General features: G+C 41.1%; 4 protein-coding genes across 4 annotated transcripts; 2 read left to right on the forward strand and 2 right to left on the reverse strand.

Moving 5' to 3' along the window:
- Positions 1 to 8565: 8565 nt before the first annotated feature.
- On the forward strand, positions 8566 to 10342 carry LY79DRAFT_527903 (general substrate transporter; the record flags this gene model as incomplete). The annotated part of the gene is made up of 4 exons (XM_060555974.1): positions 8566 to 9126; positions 9187 to 9538; positions 9597 to 9876; positions 9940 to 10342. The coding sequence occupies 4 exons, from the start codon at positions 8566 to 8568 to the stop codon at positions 10340 to 10342; spliced, it is 1596 nt and encodes a 531-aa protein (XP_060408065.1).
- Positions 10343 to 11880: 1538 nt separating this feature from the next.
- On the reverse strand, positions 11881 to 13271 carry LY79DRAFT_65913 (peptidase A4 family protein). Its single transcript, XM_060562736.1, has 2 exons — positions 13228 to 13271; positions 11881 to 13107 (listed from the first exon to the last, which is right to left on the reverse strand). The coding sequence occupies exon 2, from the start codon at positions 12906 to 12908 to the stop codon at positions 12108 to 12110; it is 801 nt and encodes a 266-aa protein (XP_060408066.1). The 5' UTR covers positions 12909 to 13107; positions 13228 to 13271; the 3' UTR covers positions 11881 to 12107.
- Positions 13272 to 21998: 8727 nt separating this feature from the next.
- On the reverse strand, positions 21999 to 22466 carry LY79DRAFT_527878 (uncharacterized protein; the record flags this gene model as incomplete). Its single annotated transcript, XM_060555972.1, has 3 exons — positions 21999 to 22145; positions 22214 to 22352; positions 22414 to 22466. 3 exons carry the CDS (start codon positions 22464 to 22466, stop codon positions 21999 to 22001), a joined length of 339 nt encoding a protein of 112 aa, XP_060408067.1.
- A 1322-nt stretch (positions 22467 to 23788) lies between these two features.
- On the forward strand, positions 23789 to 25205 carry LY79DRAFT_570999 (uncharacterized protein). The gene is made up of 2 exons (XM_060559204.1): positions 23789 to 25043; positions 25130 to 25205. Exon 1 carries the CDS (start codon positions 24160 to 24162, stop codon positions 24853 to 24855), a length of 696 nt encoding a protein of 231 aa, XP_060408068.1. The 5' UTR covers positions 23789 to 24159; the 3' UTR covers positions 24856 to 25043; positions 25130 to 25205.
- The last annotated feature ends 758 nt before the right edge of the window (positions 25206 to 25963 follow it).

The following is a 25963-nucleotide window of genomic DNA, read 5'->3' on the forward strand; positions in this document are numbered from 1 at the left end:
GCCAGTGGCTGAAAGCCGTCGAAACAACGGGCATTGCGGGAATATCAACGAAGCATCTCGACTATAACGTACTATGAGTCCTGCTAGCGGTATTGACTTCATGTTAACCGCGAAACTTGAATTCGAGGCCGGCCTGCACTATGCTTTCTAATGCCACTCTTGGATCTTCTAATGGTCTTGGGATAAATACCCTTGGTCTTGATAGTCTCATTTATTTCATCGTGGTCTTGAACTATTTATCGTATTTTGGTTAGTTCGTGTGAAGTCAGAAGGCTTGACAGCAGATGCTAAATTGTTTATCGCTCTTAAGTAGATGTACAGCTCAACAACAGAAGGCTTGCTCTTCACACTATAAACATCGTATCAAATGAACTAGCCTTGTTTAAAAAGGTAGTCGTACTAATGATATTGTATGATCTTATACTAGGTTAAAGAAGAATTTCTCGAACAACACTTACGCCGGAAGTTCAAGGAAAGATTTGTAAGCTGTAGTTGCAAGCACAGCCTCTTGTCGCTAAATCCCAAATACCGACTATCGGATTGCGTGATGATTCTCCACAAGTGCACGCTTGACATATTGCGGTAGATGGACTCACAAGTAGCTGACAAAACAATGTAAAAAGCGTGCATAGGTCAACCAGCCCACCAAAAATACTCCGTCTAACTAAGGCTTCTTGCTGTTGGTTTTTCACTAGATAATTAATAGGGATCCCTATCTTATAATATTACAAAGGTTAAGAAAAGGTGGTTAAATTTGTAGTTGTTAATAGTTAACTAGTTAACAAGGTAAAGTAGGAGCATAAGTGTAGTAGCACCCTTGCGTATAGGCAAGAGTAAGAATTCTACTAGTAGGCAGTATATTATATAACCTACTGCCTCTAGCTATATTACCTATATACTAACACTAGTAACTTTCTTATATAGTAAAAGTTACTAGTGCTCCTATTCCTCCTAAAAAGCCTAAAAATATAATAAAAATAAGAAGAGTAAAAGTATTACACTTTTTATAGTTATATACTACTATAAATTTATTTATTTATTTACTTAGTAAAGGTAGGCTTATACTATCTTATTTAAGTATATTTCTCTTTAGCTATAGCTATTAAAGGTATATACTTATATTAAATAAATTTAACTACTATTAATCTATATAGTTTATATAACTTATTTTCTCCTTTAAGTACTTATTATTCTATATTCTATTATTTTTATTATTTTTTATTATATTTATATAACTTATCTTTTTATTTATATTTTTACTTTATTATAAAAAATAAGACTCTTAAGTACTTAGTTTAAAGAAGACTTTATAAACCTATTAGTAAGGTTATTATTACTATAGATCTATTATACCTTAAAGAGCTTATATTACTTATATAATTATTATAGTACTATAATATTAATTATTAAGCGCTTTTTATAGGTAGTACCTAACTTTACTAGATACTTATATAGTAAGTATAAGTTAGTATAGGTAATAGTAGAGATTAATAAGTTACTAAGCTTATTTACTACTATTATAATAGTTATAAAGAAAGTATATACTATATTAACGCCTATAACTATACTATAGACTTTTAATATAAGAATACTTTATATTACTTATTTAGATTTAGTTAATAAAAAATAAAGGATATTACTATAGAAAATAAATTTACCTTATTTATTATTAACCTTTTTATTAGTAAAAAAATAATAAATCTTAACTATAAAGTTAAGTTATAATTATTAGTAAAAGATCTATTAATAAATATAAAGAGCTTTATATTAGGTAAGTTAAAAGGAATAAAGGTAAGGCTATAGTTAAGTATATTTATTTACTACTAAATTCTTTAGTTAAGTTACTAAATAGCTTTACTATTAGGCTTCTTATACTAGGCTATAGTAGATAGGTTAAAGTATACTTTAGGCTAGTAAATAAAAGTAATATATACTCTTTAAGTATACTACTAGATATAGTTTTACTAAGCTATAGGTAATTTCTTATTAATAAGTCTTAGCTTTATACCTTAGCCTTTTTAGTAAAGTATAATAGAGGTGTTTTTAGCTAAAGTTAAGAAATAATCCCTTTATTAAACACTAAAAGTTTATTTTCTATAAGTAAAATTTTCTATTTTATAAAAAGCTTTACCTTAGTAAGCTTATTATTCTTATAGTTAAAGAAATTAATACTAGTTAGGCTAATTATATTATCTATTTATATCTTAATTATTATAAAGTTAAGGTTTTTTATAGATAAAAGAAGTAGGTATAGGTTATATAAAGTAGTAACTATATTAAGCTTTTCTTAGTAGTAGTAGTTATATATTACTTACTAATAAGTACTTACTTTAGTAAGGCTATATAATAGCTTTACTACCTTTATAATAGTACCTTAAAGGTATTAATTATAGATCTAAAGGGAAAGTTATATATAGATAGTATAGTTAAGTTATAAAGTTAACTATATATAGGCCTATATTATATTTTATAGCTATATTACCTTATTATTAGCTATAAGGGAAAAGTAAGTATAAGAATTATATATTAGCTAGCTCTTTAAATTATAAGTAACTAAACTAGTAAAGTTTCTTTACTATTATTACTATAACCTTATACTATAAGTTATAATTTCTTATATAGCTTATTATTTTTACTTTTAACTTTATTAATAAAGTAAGATTTAAAGATATAGCCCTAGTAAATAGAAGGATTATATATAATAATCTTAAATACACTATAGTTAATAAGGCCTTGTATTTTACTCTTTTTTAACTATTTAAAGGGCTTACTAGGTGTAGTAATAACGCCTTAGTTATATAGTTGTTATATAAGTGCTAGGTTAGCTTCTTCTTTAGCTAAAAGAAAAGTACTAAAGGGTTTATCTATTTCTTATAATAGTATATTAACTAAGGCCTTGTATAGTTACCTATAGGTATACTATAGAGGAAAAAAGGTTACTATTTAGATAAGTTTTCTAGTTCTTATAGTAATAATAATAGTATCCTCTATATATTTACTAGTGTAGTTAGTATCTATAAGTTAATTAAGTTAAAGGTTTATATTAGTAAGCTTACCTATTTTCTTCTTAGTGTAGTAAAGTTTAACTAAGGTAAAATAAAAGTTATATAGGCTATTAATATTAATAGTATAATCCTTACTATTAATAAATAGTAAGTAGTATAGGCTAAACTATTTACCCTTTTTATACTATACTTATACTTTACTACTTAATAGTAGGTCCTTAATAGTAAAGGTATCTAGGCTATTATATACCTTAAGTGCTTTATAGACTTAGTGTATTATATAGCTTTTATAGAGGTTATTAGTAGCCTTTTAAATAATAGTTACCTATTAAATAATATTAAGTAAAAAGGCAAAGTTAGTAGTTATATAGAGGTAAGTACTAAATACTAAGAAGGTTAGTATAAGGCTATTAAGGCCTATAGTGTTATTAACTACCTTAACTATACTCTAAAGAATAAATTTATAGTTAGTAGTTAGGTACTTTTTATATATAATTTTATAGGCTTATTAAAGCACTATATAGTATTATTTAACCCTTTTAATACTATAGTGTGCCTTAATAAAGATAATCTTAACTTTAACGCCTATTATATAGGCTTTATATAAAAATTTAGTTATAGTAAAGTTTCTACCTACGTTAGTAATAATCTAGTCTAGAGGTCCTTAGTAAACGTTAATCTAGTAGTAATAAAGTGCCTTCTATATAGTCTTTATAAAAATATTATAAAGAAAGTATACTATATTAAAGGTAGTTATAGTATTAATAATATAAAGAACTAGTTAGTTACCTTTAAGGTATATAATATTAATAATAACCTTATAGTTAAAAGAATAGTTATTATATAAGGTAAATTTAAACTATAAAGGTACCTTTTTATAAAGCTAGTAGTAATAGTAGTATTTAGTTAAGTGCTTAATAGCCTTAACTTTAACCTTATAACTAGCCTTATAAAGGACCTTATAAAGACAGTAGACTAATAGGTACTTAAATTATTAGTAAAGTTATTATAACTCTATATTAGTTAAGTAGTAAGTAGTAAGGCTATATTTAGGTAAGCTAAAGAGTATCTATAAATACCTTTATTTTTATATAACTAGTACTATAATATTACTTTATTAAAGGGTATTTATAAGGTTATTAAAGTAAATAAATAGTTAATTTATATTTACTAAGTAAAGTAAAAAGGGTATATTTATAGGTATTATATAAAAAGTAATAGGCCTAAATAGTATACTAACTATAATAGTGCCCTTTAAGTAAATAGTATTACTACTACTAAACTAGATCTTTACTTAGCTAGTAGTAGCTATATTAATAGTTACTAATAGTTAAATCTACTATAATATAGTTACTTATAGGTAACTAGTAGTAAAAAGGTTACTATACTTATATTAGGTAAAATACCTTAAAAGGTGCCTAATAAGTAATAATCTAATATAAAAAAGGTAGCTAGATCTAATAATACTATACTAAGGTTATTTTTTATTAACTAGTAATAAATAGCTTAGTTAACTAGGCTAAAGGTAAGCTTATTATTACTAAAGGTAGTACTACTAAAGAATATAGTAGAGGTATAAAAGGTATTACTTTTTAGTTTATTTTTACTACTTTTAAGAGTATAGTTACCTTAAAAGTAATAACTAAGGTCCTTATTATTATCTTTATTACCTTTTTCTTCTTATAAGTAACTACCTTTATAGCTAGTAAGAAAAGTTTAATATATAGTTAGTAAAGAGTCTTTTACTTAGTAGTTATTTTTAAATTATTAATATACCTTATATTACTTATTAGTAGTATATTTTATTAACTAGTAACTAGGCTTATAGTAAATATAGTACTTTTTAGTATTATAGTTACTATTATTATTACTATAATAGTTACTATTACTATAGTTATTACTAAACTACTAGTTATACCTTTAGCTATAGTAAGTGTAGTTAACCTAGTATTAATTATTAAGGTCTACCTAGTACTAGTTAACCTTATTATTATATTTTATTATAGTACTTACTAATAACTATAGTTAGTTATAGACTTCTTCTAATATAGGCACTAGATTAAATAAGTATAATTTATACTTATAAACTCTAAAGTAAGTATTTAATAGCTAAGATTAAAGGACTTTATTATTATAGTAGTTATTAAGTAGCGCTTATTAAATAAAAGTAAGTTTATTAATAAGCTTCTTAAGTACTTTAAGCTTACTTTTTTTAAGGTTATTATATATAATATAGTAAAAGGTAGTATCTTATTACTTAGTAAAGTATATTTAAATAGCCTTAGGGCTCTTAAAGTAAGCTTTTATTTAGGTAACTATAGTAGTAAGGTCTTAGATATTCCTACTACTAATTTAAGTAAAATAAAAGGTAAAAGCTTTACTTTTAAGTATTAATAAGAAGGCTAATACTATTTAGTGTCTTTTAATACTAATTTTACTATAGTTATTATAGAATAAGTTTAACTTAATATTAAGTATATTATATATCTTACTAGTATACTTAGATTTATTAGTAATAATCTTAGTTAAAGTGCCTAATTACTAAAGAAAAGGATAGTTACTAATAGTATTATTCTTAATTAGTAGTAGCTATCCTATACCTTAAGGTTCTATAGGATTAGTATATAAGTAAGTAAAGGGTTCTTACTATAATTAATAATAAGTAAAAAATAATAATAGACTATTACTTTATTAAGATAGTCCTTATATTAAGTTATATAAAGGAAGTAGTAAATCTTATATAGATTAAGTCTACTATAGTAATACTAAGGTTTACTACTTTTACTACTATAACTTTTATACTTATTTATTAAGTTAGGCCTATATTATTACTAGTTATTACTTAAGGTTTATAAATATTACTAGGCTTTATTTAGTTATATAGGTAATAGGTTACTATTACTATTTTTACTTATACTACTCTAAGCTAATATAACTATATTAGATATTATTTAGGAAGCTATTATATATTTTAATAAGCCTATTAAATATTACTAACTTATACTATACCTTCTTAACTTTTTTATTTATCTAAATATAAAACTTATTATTATTAATAATAGTAATAAGGTATAAGGTAATTTATTAATAGTCTTTAGGTATAAAGACACCTTAATTAAGAAGAAAGTTATAAAAAATTAATAGTAGTGTTTTACTAGTAACACTAAAGAGGGCTTTATCTTATTTATTAAAGTAATATTAAAAGTCTCTCTAAAGCTTATAACTTATAAAAGTATATTTAGTCTATTTAGCTATATAATAAGTAAAGTAAAAGTAAATAGTAAAAAAGTCTTACTTATTAAAAAGATTTTTTAGCTATACTTCTTATAGTTAATATATTTTACTATAAAGGTAGGTACCTTAGGGTATAAGGTACTACTAAATTAACTTATTATAAGGTTAGTTATTAAAGTTAATTAGTAGTAATTACTATATAACTTTTATAGTAGTAATTAAGTAGTAAGTTTCTTTTTAATATAACTTATACTTATAAGTCTAGATAGTACTAAGTTAATTTTATATATATAAAGTAAATAAAGATAAATTTCTAAAGAGGTAAATATAAAAATAAAAAAGAAAATTAAATATAATAGTAATTATTACTACTTAAGTATTTTTTCTTAATAGTACTATAGTTAGTGTAAAAGAGATTTTTACTTATTAAAGAGGTTCTAATAGTATAATAGACACTATAGTATTTCTTATAGAAGTAAAGTAGCCTTAATAATACTTAACTTAATTAGTAGTCTACTAGGTTATAGTAGGCTAAGTAAACTTCTATAATAGTAAGCCTTATTAATTACTAGTTATTAGTAATAATTAACTATTAATTAATATTAGTTTTTTACTAGATAATTAATAAGGATCCTTATTTTATAATATTATAAAGGTTAAAAAAAGGTAGTTAAATTTATAGTTATTAATAGTTAACTAGTTAATAAGGTGAAGTAGGAGTATAAGTGTAGTAGTACCCTTGCGTGTAGGCAAGAGTAGGAATTCTGCCAGTAGGCGGTGTATCACATGACCTACTGCCTCTGGCCGCATTACCCATATGCCAACACTCGCATTTTGACAGTACTAACTATCATATACGTAAGAGTCGGAATCCTCTTATACCAGGCCAAGTGTGGCCCATACGACCGGCAGACGACCTTGTTGACCGCTATAAGTGGATCACGGACTTCTTCCCTTGCATGGGTTTATTCCCGGGGCTCAATAGCGAGGTGGTGACCGGACTTGGGTGCTCGGCCTGCTCCCAGAAGCCTGGGTTGGAATACTGATATGTGACCATAACCCCTGCAGGCTCGGAGGTCTCGAACGGTCACTCCCAGCGGCCACGGGCTCGTGGCGTGCTCAGGGGCTGCTTTTTCAGTCCAAGTACTCCGTACTGTGACTGGCCATGACCCTTGAATGGCAGCTCTCACCGTCGACTCCCGAGAGGGTTGCCGATGCTTGGCAGCCGAGATAACGCCGATGACAGTCCCCAAACGAGCAACTCTGATAATGTCGTCGCCCACGTATTAATAACAATCAAGCTCTTACGCAGTATTAACAAGTGGCACGTCTGACAACATAGTCAATGGCATGCGGCTTATTATCAACGATAAGGAACGCCAACTTTAGACTGCAGAGAAACGACTCTGTAACGATCCTAGCGCGGAGCAACACTCCCACTTACGGCAACGCGTAGAAGCTCCAACAGTGCGGAGCCTGTCGCCGGGTTCAACCGGTGTGGAGATGGTATTGAGCCTCAACTGGGATAGTCCCCTCACTTGAGGGGACTCATGACTTTAAGAAACTCACTCACTGCACTGCACTATTCTTGGTGGATCCGGCTACCCTTCTCCATGGACCAACACAAGCAGCATAGACGATGTTGGAGACTTAGTGCACTCCACGGTCACCATGTTACCACAGGTGTTCTCTCAGAATAAACATGACCGCCCACGCCTTGATACGCTGTCGATTGCTGCTGAAGATGAACGATATCTCTGGATATAGCGATAAGGCTTCGAAAGAATTGACCTAACCACGCTTGGGGCGCGCCTTTTTCCAAGCAAGCGCTTTCAACTGCCCTCAATGATGCTACGCCAAGTCCAACGGCGCGGACCCTTGTCTACAACACAAAATCCCCACACTCCGACCTGGGGTGATTGGCATGATTCCATGTCGATATTGGCTGCCTGCCCCTCATCGCCCAGAAACCAAGCCACAGAAACCTGCTACGGCATTTGCTCTATCGTGTACATTTTGCTACGCACAGATTCGACAGCAGTGGAACCTCTGGGGTTGATGCTTTCCCCGGGGGGGAAAGGGGTTGACCATGCTATCCGGGATCCAGCTTTCGGTTCGCGTCTAACCGCACAAGATCCCCTTATGGTACAAGAGTCCCGGCCCATCCTCGTGCCCGCATCCCACCCCGGGAGCAGCCGCGGGCCATAAGTTTGAAGAGTCTCGCCATCGCTCTGAACCTTTTCGCGCCTGAAGGACCCTCTCGCTCTTTCCTCTCGAACTCCCGGCAACATTGCCAACTTCCCGCCCCTCGAGGAATGCCGCATCCATGAGCGCCTCAGTCAAGCAACCAATGGCCACCGAGGCCAAGTCCGTGGGCCAGGAGCTGGCCAGCGTCCTCCCCAACGATGGCATCCGCTGGTGGAAGAGGAAGCACCTCCTCAAGCTCAACTTCTGCATCGTGTCGTTTATGCTCTTCACCAGCTCCAACGGCTTCGATGGCTCCATCATGAACGGCTTCCTCGCTCTGCCTCAGTGGCGTGAGTTCATGGGCAACCCCACAGGTGCATGGCTCGGCCTCATCAACGCCATGTACTCCCTCGGCGCCGTAGTCGGGTTTCCCCTCTGCGCTATGCTCTGCAATCGTTGGGGCCGTAAGCTCGGCCTCTGGCTCAGCGTCGCCTTTGCCGTGGGCGGCACCGTACTGCAGACGGCCGCGCCCAACGTGGCGTCCTTCATCGTCGCCCGTTTCTTCATGGGCGTCTCGCAGGGCCTTTCTGTCGGGGCTCCGCTCCTGATTGCCGAAAACGCCTTCCCCACGCACCGTGGTATCGCCTCCAGTGTTTACAACTCAGGGTGGTACATCGGAGCTATCGTCGCCGCTTGGGCGGTAAGAACTTTCCGCCGATCCAGAATCGGTAGTCTCAATGGCTGATTTCCGCTTTGACAGACTTTCGGTACGAGAAATATGCAAGGCAATATCTCGTGGCAAATCCCCTCCGGGCTGATGGCATTGCTGCCCCTCATGACCGTCCCATCGCTCTTCATGATGGACGAATCTCCCCGTTGGCTCGTCTCGATGGACAGAGCCGACGAGGCACGTGTAAATCTCGCTAGAGCCCATTGCGGTGGTGACATCAACCATCCTCTGATCGCATTCGAGATGGCCGAGATTGAGGAGACCTTGAAGGCCGAGAAGGAGGCCAACGAGAAGACCTCGTGGGCTGATTTGTGGTCCACGCCCGGAAACCGTCACCGTCTCTGGATCTGTGTATCTCTGGGCATTTACGCGCAGTGGTCTGGTGAGAAAATTTTGATCGTAAGCGTGTTCTGTTCAGTCTACTCACATCCACCTTCCAGGCAACGGTGTCGTCAGCTACTATCTCGCAATCATCCTTGAATCTGTTGGCATCACATCTGTCACCAACCAGACTCTCATCTCAGCCTGCCTCCAGATTTGGAACCTTATCTGGTCTGTTGCTGCCTCTGTCTGCGTCGACAGAGTTGGCCGCAAAGCCCTCTTCATGGCGAGCGGCGTCATTATGTTGATCTCGTACATCATCGTCACCGGCCTGTCAGGCAGCTTCGATGCAACCAAGCATGGTCCCACTGGACTTGCAGTGGTTCCTTTCCTATTCATGTAGGTGCCACCGAGTTTTGAGTCCGTTGTGTCCGTCAAACGAACTAAAACAGGGTTCCATAGCTATTTCCTCGGCTATGATATTGCCCTTACACCACTAGTCATTTCCTACCCAGTTGAAATCTGGCCCTACCAGCTGCGAGCCCGCGGACTCGCTGTTTCCCAGATGGTGTCGCTTGGCGCCATCTTCTTCAACACCTTCATCAACCCCATCGCCCTCGACGCCATTCAATGGAAGTATTACTTCGTGTTCGTTGTCATCTTGGTGGCCATGCTATTCTCGGTTTGGTTCACGTACCCCGAAACGCGCGGCCGCACGCTCGAAAGCATCTCCTGGCTCTTCGACGGCGAAGGCGCCAACGCTGCCATTATCATGGCCCAAGACACTTTGAAGAGCACAAACATACACATTGAGGATTCTTCCCCGAACGAGTCTCAATCTCAAACCGAGGAGAGGCGTACGTGAGTGTTATTGGTCGCTGCGCTATTGGAGTGGACAAGACAGCAGCTCTACCCTGGCTGTACAACGGACGCTACTGCAAACTGCATGGGCTAGTTCTAGAGTTGTCGGGACTAATTGAAGGAACGGTTGAAGCCTGATATTTGCCAAAGTCTGCGAGTTACATCGAATAATCTCGTCAATGCCAAGAGCTATGATCATATTTGGAGCCCGCTCTCGCTCATTTGAAATCACCATTTTGGTATATTTCCTCGTAGCGTCGGCAACTTTTTTCACCTTCACCTTTCTTTAATCTTCCCGGCTTTCTACAGCCAGATCAAAATAAGCGGTTGAGAGGCTGACTGTGTTCTGTTCCCGCGCGTTCCCACGACTATGTCATGATCATGAATGGGATTTCTGTTGGCGGAGAACTTTCCAATTATCAGCCAACCAACTGAAGGCGTTTGGAGTAAAGTGGGCTTCGACAGTGCAGTGCAGGATACAAAATACCGATACCCACTAAAGTAACACAAGACGCCTCACTTGATCTGGTTTAGAGCGTCACTGGTCGGGGAACATATCCCTAATGAGCACAGCTTCGAATGTCCGAGTGAGTAGAACCTCTTAGATTTCTCATGTCATCATGATCAAGCTGTGAATCGTTACGCAAGGATCTTTGAATCGGAAACAATCCTTCGGCATGATTGATGAGCGCAATTGAACATGGAGTAATAACCTCCAGCGCTTATCGCATTCACTTACTCGCCAAGGTATTTGTTCCTTATCCATGGTGAAATGGAAAGCTTGACCAGCATGGAACTTTTAGGTTCTGGAACCGTTATGAATTCAGTATTAGTAGTGGTAGTAGTTAATGTCAGGGAATCCAATCGAATGACGAAAGGCGCTTGCGTAGTCTACATAAACATCATACAGATATTTTTTCTGTGAAACTAGGGGCCAGAGTCCTCGTGTTGCTACACACTAGTGCTTCTGGGCCCTCTTTCTACGACCATCTAAACAGTGAGAATACAGGGGTCCCTTTATAGTCCTCAAAAAAGGGCATACTTGAAGTGTCATTCTGCATCTTGTGATAAGGTTTGAGTAGGTATACGGATGGTGTCGAGATCGATGGCGAGATGTGGAAGGTAAGGTGGTCAGTATCTGCAGGGCTTCAGCACCAGCTAATATTAGTGGATATGGGCAAGCGGCATATGCGATGTGTAACAGGAAGTGAGAGAGACGTCAATGATACACTTGTCGAGCCTGGCTGCCTTTGTCACATAGCCAGACAGCTACACCAAGTACTCACCCGATTATACAATGTTTATGTTAAAGAAGGGCAGTTGTAGATGTCAGGCGGGGTGTTAGCTCCCTTCCAAAAGTCAGAAGCAGCACCTATATCTGTTATCTTCCTACGTGTAGGTTAACCAGAGGGCAGGTTATGTCCCCCTGTCTAGCTGTAGGCTAGAGATACGTAAGTTAGCAGGGGTTCATTTCATGAGCAGGGGCAGGAGGCGTGATGTGCGGGTAGAAGGGGATGTTCCGTAGCAGAAGCGCAATAAAATCCTTGAATGTAGCTATGTGCGCCCAGCTAAGAATGGTGCATGGATTCGTTATGTGCAGTAAAAAGTAATTACAAAAGAAAGATTAGACATAATTATCGTCAGAATATAAACGTCAGTCCATCCAGATCGTTCATCCCCCGCGCACCATTCCTCAAAAGCCGCTGAAATTCCCTTCATTCGACCCTTAATTTAATCTAACCACACTTTCGCATGAGTGACGTGACAGCTTAGCCGACGTAGCTGACAGTGACGGTGCTGCCGCTGGCAGAAGACCTAGCAAGGACAGTGCGGCCGCCGTCGGGCGAGATGTCGATGATGTCGGAACCGGCAGGGGTAGTCGAGCCACCGGAGCCGGAGGCGGCAGCACCCGTGAACTTGATGGTGCCGAAGTCGGCAAGGGTGACCTGGCTGCCGCCCTCCTGGAAAGCCTCGACAATCCACTCGGCGTTGGTCTCGCAGAGGGTGGAGGGCGTGCTGGTGAAGGTGTGGGTGACCTTCTTGCCGGTGGTCAGGTTCTGGAGCGTGGCGACGCCCTTCTTCTTGGAGGACGCGTCGACGGTCATCTGGATCTGGTCGCCGACGCTGACGTCGAAGTTGCTGAAGCTGTAGGCGTAGTCGGGGATCCACTCGTACCAGGCGTCGAAGGTGCCATCGCCGTAGAACGAGACGCCGGTCTGGAGGATGGCGGTCTGGCAGGTGTCGCCGTCAATTCCGACCCAGGCGGAGGCGGCGTCGTCATTGTTGCCGCTGACCTCGGGGACCGTGATGGTGCCGGTGACGTGGTTGTAGCCGTTTCCGATCTTGACAGCGCCGGCCCAGTTGCTGGAGTATTCGACGTTCTTGACGTCGGTGGAGTTGAGAGAGAGGGTATCAACCGACTCGGCGGACAGCCTCCTGTTGGGAGCAGAACCGTGTCTGGCGCGGGCAGAGCGAGGAACGAGGGGGGAGTAGTCGCGCTGGACGAGCTTGGTGCCAGGGGCGGCGGCAACGATGCCAGCAGCGGCGAGGGCGAAAGCGGTGAACTTCATCTTGATTAGGAGGGCTGGGAGGAAGAATGTGATAGAGTTCTAGTTGGCTGGGCTCTTGCGATTGATGCTGGCGATGCTGAGTAGAATCCTTCTCTCTTGGCACTCGAGTTCGGCCATCTTTATAGTCGGTTGAGACGCATTCAGCGTAGCCGCTAGTCGGCGGTTCTCCATCAGCTCCATCGCATCAACATTGAAGCCGCTATACTCCTAATCGCAGGTCAGTAGATATCACGGCGCCGTCTTGCCGGCGGGACTTTTGCATCATGAGCAAAGCCCCAGTCAAACGGCATGGAGATGGGTCACCAGCTCGGCTCCGTACTCATTCTTGGCCAACCTCCTCCCTAATCGGGAAACATCGTGAAGTTGTTGCTGTGGACATTGATTGGAGGGTCCGCATCTGCATACTACTTTCCTCTTTAAGATCGTCTTACTGTACAGGACCATCCCTTTCCGTAGCTCAAGTGCCGATTGACTTTGGGGCAGTGGGGATTATCGACAGGAGGATGAGGCGAATCGTCGATTGGCGATTAGGCTGTTGGCCGGGGACTTGGCGCTAAGCTGCCAAGACTGGGGTCTGCCGATGATTGCGACGTGACTGAGGTTCCGGTTAGGGTAATGGGCATGATGATCGTTGCTCACAATCTCGGACAGAGATACGCTTTGAGAAAGACGCGTTGCGTTTTCTCCGCCATACCTACGGGGTCTAAATCACGGAATTGCCGCAAGGGACAGCACCATAATACTCCGGCCGGCTATTCGGCACCGTGGTATCCACTCTGGTGATACCATGACCCATGATGGATGGACCGAGGTAGTCAGTCACCTACTACTAACGGAAGAATTGCTAATACTTCCAGCATCGAAGACTCTCTCCAAACACACTGTTCTCAATTAGTGCGCAGGCGAGAGAGCAGTAAGTCCAGTTATGGACCTGCATTCATCATTTAAGGAGGTCGAGAGGTGAACCCTCGACTTGCTTGCTTCCGATTACAACATGTGAGGGTCAAGTCACAAATGAAAACGTCGTCTGTAACACTTCTCGACTGCATTATCTGGTTCCTATCTGCCATCCTATACTTCGGTCTCTATCGTTGAGAGTGGTAGTATTGCCGCTGTAATCCGTAACTTTGCAGCTGCTAGGTGTTGATTGGAACGGGGATGATAACAAGCATTTTGCGATAGGCACTGCCGATACAACCTCCCTGACCCCTGACAGTAACGAATTAGCTGTCGTAGGCCTTATCGGACAAACAATAGACAGCGTTGCATTCAAAAAAAAAAAAGAAAAAAAAAACCGCTAACAGCCAGCTTACCAATCGAACCACATAATTTTGCGAATAGCTTCACTGCAACTAAACGAGTTGAAGGCCAAATTTAGCTTGGCTGTTCTCAATGCATGGACATGCAAGCCGGCTCCTCTTACGATGACTCAGGGAAGCAACAATACTCTGACACGGCCCGAAAAAAACACAGTATCGGAATCATGCCCAATACTCAACATAATAGAAGATGGTTTCTAGAAAGAAACAATACCATGGAATCTCGTAATTAACCTCCTGTTCTCGATGCAACTCCGACTGTAGATGAAACAACCTCCTCTACGCGAAATCAAACCGCATTTTCTATTTTAATCTATACCAAACATGGAAAAGGCGCAAAGCTGGGAATTAGTAGACTCGCTTGACTCCTTTCTTGAGTTACAACATTGTCAGATGGGTTCCAAATCATGACCGTCCAACTCCCAAAATAGCGTCAAAGTAGGTTTGCCTGTTCTTGGTTAGGTAGTTGTGGTCTTTGAGTTCACCACACCGCGCAGCTATGGCACGGACAGGTATCAACGCACATCAGCGCGATCTACACTCTTCCACTGCCAGACCCAAACTTGTGGTGCACTCCAATCCATGATAAGAGCTAGACTATAAAACTAGCATTCCTGTAGGCTTTTGCTTCGGAGATGGATAGGAAATGTCAAACTTCACGTACAGGAACAAAGCGTCGCCAACTTCGTGCATCGTGCTTGTGGATGCGGTAATATAAGGCTTTTGTTACGAACCGAGGTAGCTTGAACTATATATCCAGAATACAAACTATGTAGCTGCGTTCCCACCGTGTGGGCGCGTTCGTATTGCATCAACGTGCTATAACGCCCTTGAAAGGTGGGTAGACATACAACTAGACAGACTCTTAGACTAGATAGTTTTATACCTAAATTAGGAAAGCAGAGTTCACTTGAACTTCCGGACCACAACCCGGGTAGTCCACACCTTACTTATTTCTTTTTCTCTAGCCCCCTACACCCCCCTCACACATGACCATGTCTCCCGATGCCTCTTTTGACTCCTCTTAGCCTGTCTTGGACTACTCTATGGCACTGACAAGGCACTCCTTACTACATTGTCGCGCAAAAACGCCGCCGTTAGTTGCGGCAGCACAACTAACGCCTTATATCACTTCACCTCATCGTGACATACATAAAAGAGCCTACGCGTTGTAACTATATCTCTACAAGGCGAGCCATGTCCGTAGGTATCAGAATGTCTATTACGTGGTACATTGATGGGTTTAGTCTCTCTAAGCCCTCATAATGTAATATCACACTGCGCAAAAACCCGATACGCGGTTCCCCCAACTCATGCCACATTTCGATATCTTGATTCAATATAAAATTATTGATACCGCGTCACGTGGGGTATAGAGCGTTAATTACCACCCGTAACTAACAACATCGTTTTTGCGTGACACTGCCACACCGCGTGCCTTAGGACATCCATATCCAAGCTTGGCATTACATAGCGACAAACAATACTGCCTTTTCCTCTCCCCGAAAGGCCTTTTTGACAATAATACCTACCGATTTCAGGGTATAATGTCTTCTCTCTCACGAAAAGATAGCGTTGTACGTAAGAATCATAGCAATAATCTTTGGAATATAGACAACAACCGGGCCCGGGAGAACTGGGCTGCCGGGTTTGCCTGGCAGCCCAGCCACTTCTATCCAGCTGCTGGATACTTCACCTTCTTCCTTCCTTTCCCCTTCTTCGGCCAACTATAGATATCATCAACCGAGAAACTGATGGTTCATCCTGCCGAAAGGCACCACCCACCTGACGATTTACCAGAACATTGCATTGATACAGCCACTAGCCTTGGCAGACGAAGAGGATACATAGTGCTGGCCTTATTACGCAAGAGAAAATGATTGTAACATCGTTCACGTGATATTGGTTATATATTTGGCAAACGTTGCTTGGAAGACGACAGACTTTTCAATATGTGTAAATTAGAATTAGAACTCCTTCAGCCAGCTTCGACTTTTGGACGACTGCTTTTGCAAAACACAGAGTGTTTCCCGTCTCGTAAAGTGTCAAGCCTTTGCAGTATGTATGTATGCTGAACGCTGCACTCTGTATGTAGATCGACTGGTCCTTCAGTCTTGAGTAGGGGGCATACGATGTAGCTAACGTCAGGCAAAAAAAAAAAAAAAGGCCTTTGTTTGTCTTTGCAGAAATGAGTGTTTGGTTTTGGCAATGACGGAAACAAGCCGAGACTCCCAAGGGGGCTTCCTTGTCGTAGATTGCTCGCAGTGGATGACGTATGGCATGACCACTATACAAAGGTGCCACCGTTGTCTATTTAAAGCTTCCAGTTATTTGCTGACGCCATACACCCCGGTCAGGGCGTTCAAAATATGACCGAAAGGAACCTGTCACGCGGCAGTTTCAAAGGCGCCGGTAATACAGGTGTTACGATCTGCTTGCCGGGTTGCATGAGAAGATGTCCTCAGCGAGATCACAGCTGGTACATTTACGCGGAGTCTAGTTTCACTACGATAATTCCTTGCGATTCTAGCATCACGCAACACTGATCTGCAGCGTGTTTGACTCTTGGGTCTCTCATCATATGTTGATCTCGCCGTTTAGACGGCGGTTATGTCAACACTGGAAGAATGATGAAAGTGTTTGTCGGTCATGGCTCAATACTTTATGCAAACAAACTTTGGTTGTTTCTCATCTGATGGGTCAGAGATGAAAATAATGACACAGCGGTATCCTCTTCAGAATAAGAGGCGGGACTAGAGCGCACCTGGCCTTCGCATCTTGGCACTTCTACCGTAGGCAATTTGTCGGTCCGAGGTTTAACCCAGGCCGTACTGGTTGAACAAGGTACTGCGTAGGTGTATATCGGAGCTCCCAAGGGACACTTCCTTACGGAGTACATGCAATAGAATACGTAAGGATGATCTTGAATGACAAGACACTGATTGCCGAGTAGCCGTTCAGCTGCACCGCCATTCCTCAACTTCAAACAAGAACTTGCAGCCGAGTCCACAAAACGAGTTCCTAGGGGGGAGACCTGCACCGTTCGTTGGATCCCAATGGGAATCTGTCTCCATTTCGCCAAGTCTCCCGGCCTTGTTTTCGTTACGTAGTACGTGGCCGGCTTGGACACCTTCCTGTATGGTAACCGGTGTGGCTGCAGTCCCTTGACAACAAGCAAACCCCGAGTTTGCGTTTCCGAGCTCCGAGAAGCGCGACGGATGCAGTGGACCATTCTTCCATCCCGCTTAGCTTCCTCCTTTTTCTTCCCCTTCTTCGCCCCCCCCTTTTTTTCTGCCAAGTATTGTGCTCTGTGGAGTCCGGGGGGCAGCGGCTAGCTCGGAGAAACCCCGATCGATACGTAGGCCGACGGGGGTAGCCCTGGTGACCTACCCTGATAGCCGATATCTGTTGTATTCCTGGACAGAAACGCGTCATTGAAGCGTGAGACTCGTTCTACGATTTTTCGCTAGAGATACCATAGAAGTGTACCATCGGTCCCATACCAAGCGAAGGGACCCCAAAGGCCAGCCAAATTACCCTACCTCACGCTTAACGTCATGAAGGATAAACATGCTCTTCAATGCCTTCTTTCTTCCACGTTATGTACAGTTTACCTTAGTTTTATACATGAGTTACTTTTAAAGCTAAAGATTAGAGATGTTTAGTTTTAGTGACTTGCGCGCTCAGCAGGAGTGTGTAAAAGTTCAGCAAAATCACTACTGCAGGCTTCGGAAACGTGCCAGGGGTGTGCCCCCTTGCTGCATTGTGCCCCTGTCGTGACACTGGCGCGGGTGCAACCGACTACCCAAGGGTGTTAGTTAGCCTTTGTCAAAGCTAAACACCCCCTCCTTACAGAGAGGGCAAAAAAATAGGGTTACTACTAGGAAAATAAGGTTACCACTTGTCCTAACCTAGTCCTACTTTTTATTATATTTTTACTAAAAATAAGTAATTATTTAGATATATTATTAATAAATATTAATAGTAACTAAACTACTTATTTTACTTTAACCTTTTAATATACTTTACTAATATAATAAGAATATAACTACTACTAAAAAAGTAGCTAAAATACTATATATTACTTATTAATAGGTAACCTACTAATAGGTAGATAAGCTAGTAACTAATATACCCTTTATATACTAGGCTACCTAGGATTATAGTATATCTTATATAGTAATTTAGAAGTACCTCTAGGCCCTTTAGAAAGGCTATAACCTCTACGTTAGCCTAGATAAGCCTAGCTAGCCCTAGTTACTTATAGAGGCTAAAGATATAGCTCTTAGCGCCTTTATTATATAGCTTTATAAATCTAGCTTTTTAGCCTTACTGCTCTAGGTTAAAGAAATAACTAACTACCTCTATAGTATCTAAGGTTAACTACTAGTCTCTAAGTACTTTATCTAAAGCTAGCTTACTAATTATCTAGAGCTTTAGAAAAAAGGTACTATTAAACTAGTTAAGTTATACTAAAAGGAGGCTAAGTTAGACCTAGCCCTAATAAAGGACTTTTTTACCTAGTACTAGGCTACCCTTTATAAGTATAATATTAGCCTATCTAAGATATAGAACACTAATAAATCTAGGTGCTAGATTAGCTACTTTAGTAGCTAGCTATATATAATTATCCTTAAGTAGCTACTAAAATATAACTATCTACCTAAAGTTATAGATCTAGCTAATTAAGAGTTATATACCTTAGTTAGGTTTAGTAATATATTTAGTAATATTATCTTAGTATATATAATCTTTAAAATATAGCTAGTTACTACTTAAGTAAATTACTAAGTTTAAGAAAGTGTCTACTTTATATATTTACTAACTAGCTTCTTTAACTAAGAGATTATAATAGACTATATATAGTACTTTAATATAGAGTTATATATAAGGTTAATAAAGTATTACTAAATAAGCTACTTCTTTAAGGACTATTTTAGTGTTAATATATATAGTTATAATACTTATAATTTATATCTACCTAATAGTTAACTAAGTAAATAAAAGGTAAAGTATTATAACTATTAAGATACTATAGAAAAGTTAAAGTAGCTATATTACTTTCTCCTCTTTAATAAATTTATAGGCTATATAAGTCTAAAGCTTATAAAATATTATATTAACTTTAATATTATCTTTACTTTTTTTTACCTTATATAATATACTTTCTTTAACTAATAGATATAAAAGTCTTTTAACACTTTAAGAAGGCCTAATAAATAGTACTCTATAGGTATATATAGGAAAGTAACCTTATATTTATAAGAGGTAACTTTATTACTACCCTTAATACTATAGTTAAAGAGGCCTTTACTATTACCTATATTATAAAAAGTTTTAAGAAAGTAAGTATATAGCCTATATATAATAATATTATACTTAGCTAACTAGTTAAAAGGATATAATAAAGTAATAAAGATATACTATTATATTTTATTTATTATTTACTATATAATAACTACTTTAATAAGGTAATCTTTACTACTAACTATATAGAGGAGAAATATAGTAGTATATAGAGTAGTCCTTTAAAGAGGGGATTTAAAGTAGTAAAGTAAGTAATTTATAAGAGATCTTTTACTTATAAGTACTAGTAGTAATACCTTAAGGACTAAAATACTAGACTAAAAATATAGTAATAGAAAAGCTAGTACTAGTAAGCTATTAAACTATAATACTTCTTTATAACTAGTATTACTATTATAAATATAAAGGAAGTATATAATAAGTAAGTTATAAAAGTAATATAGGTAGAAATATAGTACTAATAGGTAGTAGTAAAAAGGATAGCCTATAAGTAAAAAAAAAAAGTCTAGTAGTAATATAGTACTACTAAGTATTAAGAGGTAAATAAATAAATAAAGTAACTAACCTTTAAATAGTAGCTAGTCTATACTAAAGAAGATTAACTATATATCCTATTTAACCCTTTAGATCTATAGTAGTATAATAATAATACTAAAAGTAAAAAGAAATTTACTATTAACCTTAACCTAGGTTCTCTACTATAGTATATACTTAACTAATTTAAGTATACAGTAAGACCTCTTAGTTAAGGTAATATTAATTAGGTATTAGCTAATATAGCTATAGAGATAGTAAGGCTAGAATTTAACCTTAAGATCTTTATAGATATTAATAACCCTGTTAATAAAGACATTAATTTAGTTATATTAAGTAAAGAATTAGTTAGTATACCTAAGAGTAATAATAATAATAATAGTTATATATTATTACTATTACTACTAATAATACTAATAGCTAGCCTTTTAATATTATAAGGTCCTTTATAATATAAGTTATAATATTACACTATAAAGGATAAGATAAATAGCTAGAAGACTACAAAGGTTATACTATAAAATTACCTATTTATACCCCTATTAATATAAATAAAAAAGGACTAGTAATATATAGTAGATAATAATAAAAGTAATACCTATATTATAGTAGTAATATAAATTTATAGTTATTATATAAAAAAGAAAAAAAAGGTACTATTATAAAGCCCTTAATTAAGGCTATTAATTAATACTACTCTTGTTATTATATAACGTTGTAGGCGTTATTACTTTAAGAAATAAAAAGTTGACTATACTATATAATGTACGCAAAAGTGAGGGTATTTGTGATAGGGGTTGGCAACCCCTTTTTCGGAGTGGCAACCCCATTTTTTCGCCCTCTCCGTGAGGAGGGGGTATTTAGCTCACAGCGCTGACTAAGTTGCCCCCGGGTAATCCCCCCTTGAATTAAGTTCCACCGTCGACAGCAGGGAGCTCCATGGGTGTCCACGTGCCTTCATCACAACACTCCGCTCCCAAGGCCGGGAAATTGCTTAACACTCCACTGGGCTCTAGGGACTGCCTGGTACCCGGAGGCTGCACGCGCATGGTGGCTTTATGTTATAATGTGTCTTGATGGCGTTGCTTGAGGTCGAATCTTGGCCTGGAGATGTGGAGGTCGGATGCGGGTAAGGGGCAATATATCCGTGCCAACAAACAAGGCTCCCCCGAAGACCAAAGAGCTGATCGTATTACAAGTACCCAATGAAAATCAAGGATAGAGGCGCGGCAAAATGCGCTGGCGACAACCAATCCCCATAAGAACCGAGGAGCGCCCGAAAAAGAAATAATAGGAGCATCTGCAAAAGGAATCTACTTGGTAAGGGAGTTCGGATCGAAACCCGTCCGTTCCATGGAACAAATCCTACGTGCTGGTGCGTACCGAAGTGTTTCGTTGCACGCAACGTCGTATTCCTGGTAGGGGTGTTGATGTCTAGCCCAGTTTCTTTCTTCCCACGTCGACTTCATCAGATTTGCATGTGCGAGCAAGACGGATAAATAACAGTTTTATGGACGACGCTGAAAGATATGAGCATCTTTTCAAACAGGTAATGCTACACGTTCTAAAGGTATTGACACGAAACCCAAACAAACGCCCAAGATATTCGTAAAAGCTCAGAATTTGACCTCGCGCGTGCGATCCCGCTTGGGCTAAAACCCACTTCCCTGGATCCAAAAAGATGACCCCTTTTACCCAGTTCATACTTCATCCCGAGCCACCCGCGATCCAGAAGGCCGGCTAAGGACGACAAAGGTGGAGTAGTGACGGACTGTCCGATCCAGCCTTACTCGTAGGGCGAAGCATGGGGCTTAGTGCCGCTTTGCTAGCGAGAAAGGGGTGAGAAAGTACATCATCATAAGGCTTTTCGGCTCTCTTGAGGTAGCGTCCCGCACACTCCCCCTAATGGTCTCCTCCAACCGAGAGAGGCTTAGCACCAGCCACGAACCTCGTCAGGGGGAGCGGTGCAGCGCAGGCCCTGGCCGTCGGCGCACTGGAAGCCGGAGGTGGCGATTTCGCGGCAGGCCTCTTCCCACTGGTCGCCGGCAATCCGGTCCGAGTCGGTGCTCTTGACGCACTGCGGGGGAGGGGTCAGCATCATGGTGTACAGAAAGGGACCATCGCTCTGATGGAACGGGGACTCACGTTGCCGGACGGAGTGTCGTAGGTGCCCTTGCCCCACTCGTAGTTCTTGGAGGCGTACAACTCGCAAGCCTTGATGGTGATGCGCCAGTTGTAGCTGTCGCCGTTGCCGCAAGAGCAGGCCTCATGTAAATCGGCGGAACTGGGTGATTGTTAGGTGTTGATGTCTTTCTCAACACTCGGATAAGCTCTCGACTACTTACGCGACGGATAGAAGAACGAAGACGGAGGCGATCTTGGCGATGGAGAACTGCATCTTGGCGGTTGATGAAAGCTGATTGTGGGAGACTTTGGCGAGAAAGGTAGTGACTGTAAAAGCAGCTGAACGATGAAAAGAAAGAATGAATGGAGTTGGCACTGATTACTAGATCTGTCCGAAGAAAGGAACGTGATGGGCGTGGGATGGGGCTGGAGCTGATACCTTGGGTGATATATGGTGCGCAACCTGTTGAGGTTTATATCCACGGTCACTTGCAACGAGTCAAGAACACCTTGATCCCGCCCTCTCTTCCGGCAGGCAATAATCTACTAGTATCACCATGTAGACGGGTGCTTAGTGTGGACAGACGAGTGACGGGAGCCATCCTCCCACCGCCCAAGGTTCCACCGAGGCTCGCATAGCCTTCAAACTTACTGACAGGGAACGACGGAAGGCTCCGGGGCCCGCAGTGATAAATTGATCATCGTTGGCTGCGGACTCAACGTGTGGATAGATGTGACCTCTGGGCGCCCCGTGCTGGGCGGTGCAAGAATAGGGCAGAGCACACTCCTGACCACCCGTCCGTCATCAAACCTGAGCTGCTTCTTCTGGATATGGAATAGCCCAGTCTTATTTTGAGAAGTCTGGGAGCCCCAAAACCTGTCTTATCCTTGCCAGCAGGGCTTCCTGTGCCCATACGCATCTTACACGAGGTCCTTGGCCCCAGGGGAAGGGGACGGATAGCTCGAGGGCGCTCCCGCGTAAGGGGAAGAATACACGCGTAGAGAAATATGTAACGTCTAGGTACCTTCCTAATCGGTCAATGATAAGGTGGGCTTTGGATTATGGCATGAAACGATGAGCCGAACGGGGAGGGGGCGATACCCGGGGGCCACTTAGACTTATACATGACTCGTAGCCGCTCTCAAGGATCGACTAGGCCGGATTTACCACGAGAGCCGCAATTGTCCACGCGCACATCATCCGCGCCCGAGTCTGGCGTCTAACGGATATCAATGTGAAACAAGGAACCCCCAGCTATAGACTCGCTGTCGTTCGTTCGATTCCCATCTCATCTTCCTCACATCCAGGTAACCCGCCGGCGTAAGCCCCCCCGCCGTCCTGGAGACGGACCGGTTGAACGGAATGCATCCCGCCTTTGAGCCAGCGCATCATCGTATTACAGTTGGGCCTCTTTGATTCAGCCATAGCATCTGTATGCATGGGATGACGGCCCGTTGTCTCGGTCCTGGCCGTGAAGGGGGAGTTTGATATTGCTTCTCCATGGACGTTCGGCCAGGATCCGAGCTAGGCTCTCACGGTGGCCATGCCAGATGCCGCGTAGGGATGCTCTTGGAGATGATCCAGACCCCCTCCTTGGACTCTTTCCCCACGTACGGGTCCGCGAGCTGCGCTTCTCTGCCCATCCATGAAGGACACTCGCAAGGCGCGCGACCGGGGGCAAAGAAACTTCGATGGGCGCCATAGCCGCTTGACAGGACGCCTTAGCTCCGTACGTTATAAGAACAGACGCCTCCCAGCCAGATAACCGGATTCTCATCACTCGAAAAGCAGGCATTCTCCCATCAGTCTTGATTCCCCCACATTCCTTTTTTCTTCTCAGCCGACCTATTCCTTTCTGTCTTTACTTCTCGAAGCCGCTCTTTTTTTGCAAGATATCATCCGCCTTCGTTTCGGTATTACCACAACCTACAAAGCATATAACCAACCCAAATATTCACTCTTCAAGATGCGCTTCTCCGTTCTTACAGCCGCCGGTCTCCTCGGTGCAGCTGTCGCCGCCCCGGCCCCTTCCCCAGTTGCCCTCAACTTTGACGATGTCGTCGTTGTCGGCCACGATGGTACCCATCAGGTCATGAAGACTGCTGAGTACGAAGCTCTCCAGTCTGGTGCCGCTCTCGCCCCGGCTCCCCCCCTCAAGCTCCATGATATCTCTCGCCGCGACTGCGCGCAGTCCACCGAGGTCCAGATCTTGACGGACGAGGAGTTTCTCAACTGGGACGTTGCCATCTCCCCTGTCCTGAGCACCAACGGCGGCGCCGCGACTGTCTCCGTTGCCAACGGTTACTCCATCGCCAATACCGTCACTGCCACAGCTGGCATCTCGGCCACCGTCGAGAAGGTCATCGGCCTCTCCCTCTCCGTCAGCTACTCCCAGAGCTGGACCACCACCGAGACCCAGACTCTCGGCTTCACTGTCCCCGAGGGCCAGTTCGGCGTCGTCGTGTCCCAGCCCAGCGTCCGCCGCGTCACTGGCAACATCCTCTCCGGCTGCACCGACAGCCCCGACAAGAGCGATTTCGTCTCCGATACCTACACTGCCCAATCCTACGGCAGCCTCTCCTGGGTCAAGGGCGTCATTCGTCTTTGCAACAGCACTACCTACCCCATCCCCTACTGCATTGGCGAGGGTGAGCACCGTTAAATGTCTCACGTTGTGGCCGCCCCGGACTGAAAGAGTTTGGGCGCAGAAGCCTGATGATAATCATTATTCAGCTCTCAGAGAGAGTCATCGAACCTTAGGGACACGTCTGGAACGGACAGGCGTTTTTGCAGCTCTTGGCTTAGAACCCCTGGGACACGCACGATGTAATGTCCACATCATCTCTTGTCCTGTTATACCATTTCAGTTATCTGTCTTACGCGAGCTACGCATGTTATTGTACATAAAAAACAGGGGGTTAGAAACCTGGACAGACTTTATGTGAAAGTGGATCAATTGCAACCTGGCTTGTCTTGGCCTACAGTGGGAGATGAACAAATGATCCAAGTGACGTATTATAGTTATCAATAATGGTGACTTGGCAGTGCGATGCCTAAATGCTTACAATGGTTCAAATCGCGAGCAACGGAATATTGTCATCAGGAACCGCTCATACGCCTAGGCGGATGTGACCGAGAGCCGGATAGGCCGTGAAGGGGTTGAGGAGGCCGCCGAGCCAACATAACAAATCCATGGACGGAACCAAAAGAGCTTCGCGGACATATTAGAAGCACAAAAAGCTTATAGTTAATCTGAATTAATTTGTAGGAGAATTTCTGTTAAGCCGATGATTATGTAATCGCTATGGAATAGGTGGACTGATGGTAGTAGGCTCTAAAGTGTGCATGTTTTTTTCGCAAGCCAGGTAAAAGCTACGACACGTACAGCCAGCTTTCAAAGTGCCGGGACATCGTGAGAGATCCATTAGGTCACCGAAATTGGCATCCACGTCGTCAAACAAGGCGAACAAGGTCGCCTGGGATCCGCTGACCCACCGGGGGTTCAAATCCTTCACGCCTTCGTCCCTTTACAGGATCAACTCCGAGCAAAAAAGGGGGACGCGGACCCTGTGGAATCGGACCAGTGTCCATCACATCATGTTGACCAGCTGCATAATACAGACAACGCTGTCCATGTTTCTCTACATCGTATAAAACTTACTTCGACTCTCGCATTTTAAAGAGATGAAGTCGGATGAACAGAGGTTGATCGCTGGCAGGCCGAGTCATCTGTCCCCGCAAACAAGGGGGTATGGGCAGCATTGGGGTCC

The sequence above is a fragment of the Colletotrichum navitas genome (assembly GCF_030913465.1).
Source record: "Colletotrichum navitas strain CBS 125086 chromosome Unknown LY79scaffold_120, whole genome shotgun sequence".
In the NCBI taxonomy this organism is placed as follows: domain Eukaryota; kingdom Fungi; phylum Ascomycota; class Sordariomycetes; order Glomerellales; family Glomerellaceae; genus Colletotrichum; species Colletotrichum navitas.

What these genes read in the sequence shown, in the direction of transcription:
- LY79DRAFT_65913 (XM_060562736.1), bottom strand. Translation starts at nt 12,908, where the DNA reads ATGAAGTTCACCGCTTTCGCCCTCGCCGCTGCTGGCATCGTTGCCGCC.
- LY79DRAFT_570999 (XM_060559204.1), top strand. Translation starts at nt 24,160, where the DNA reads ATGCGCTTCTCCGTTCTTACAGCCGCCGGTCTCCTCGGTGCAGCTGTC.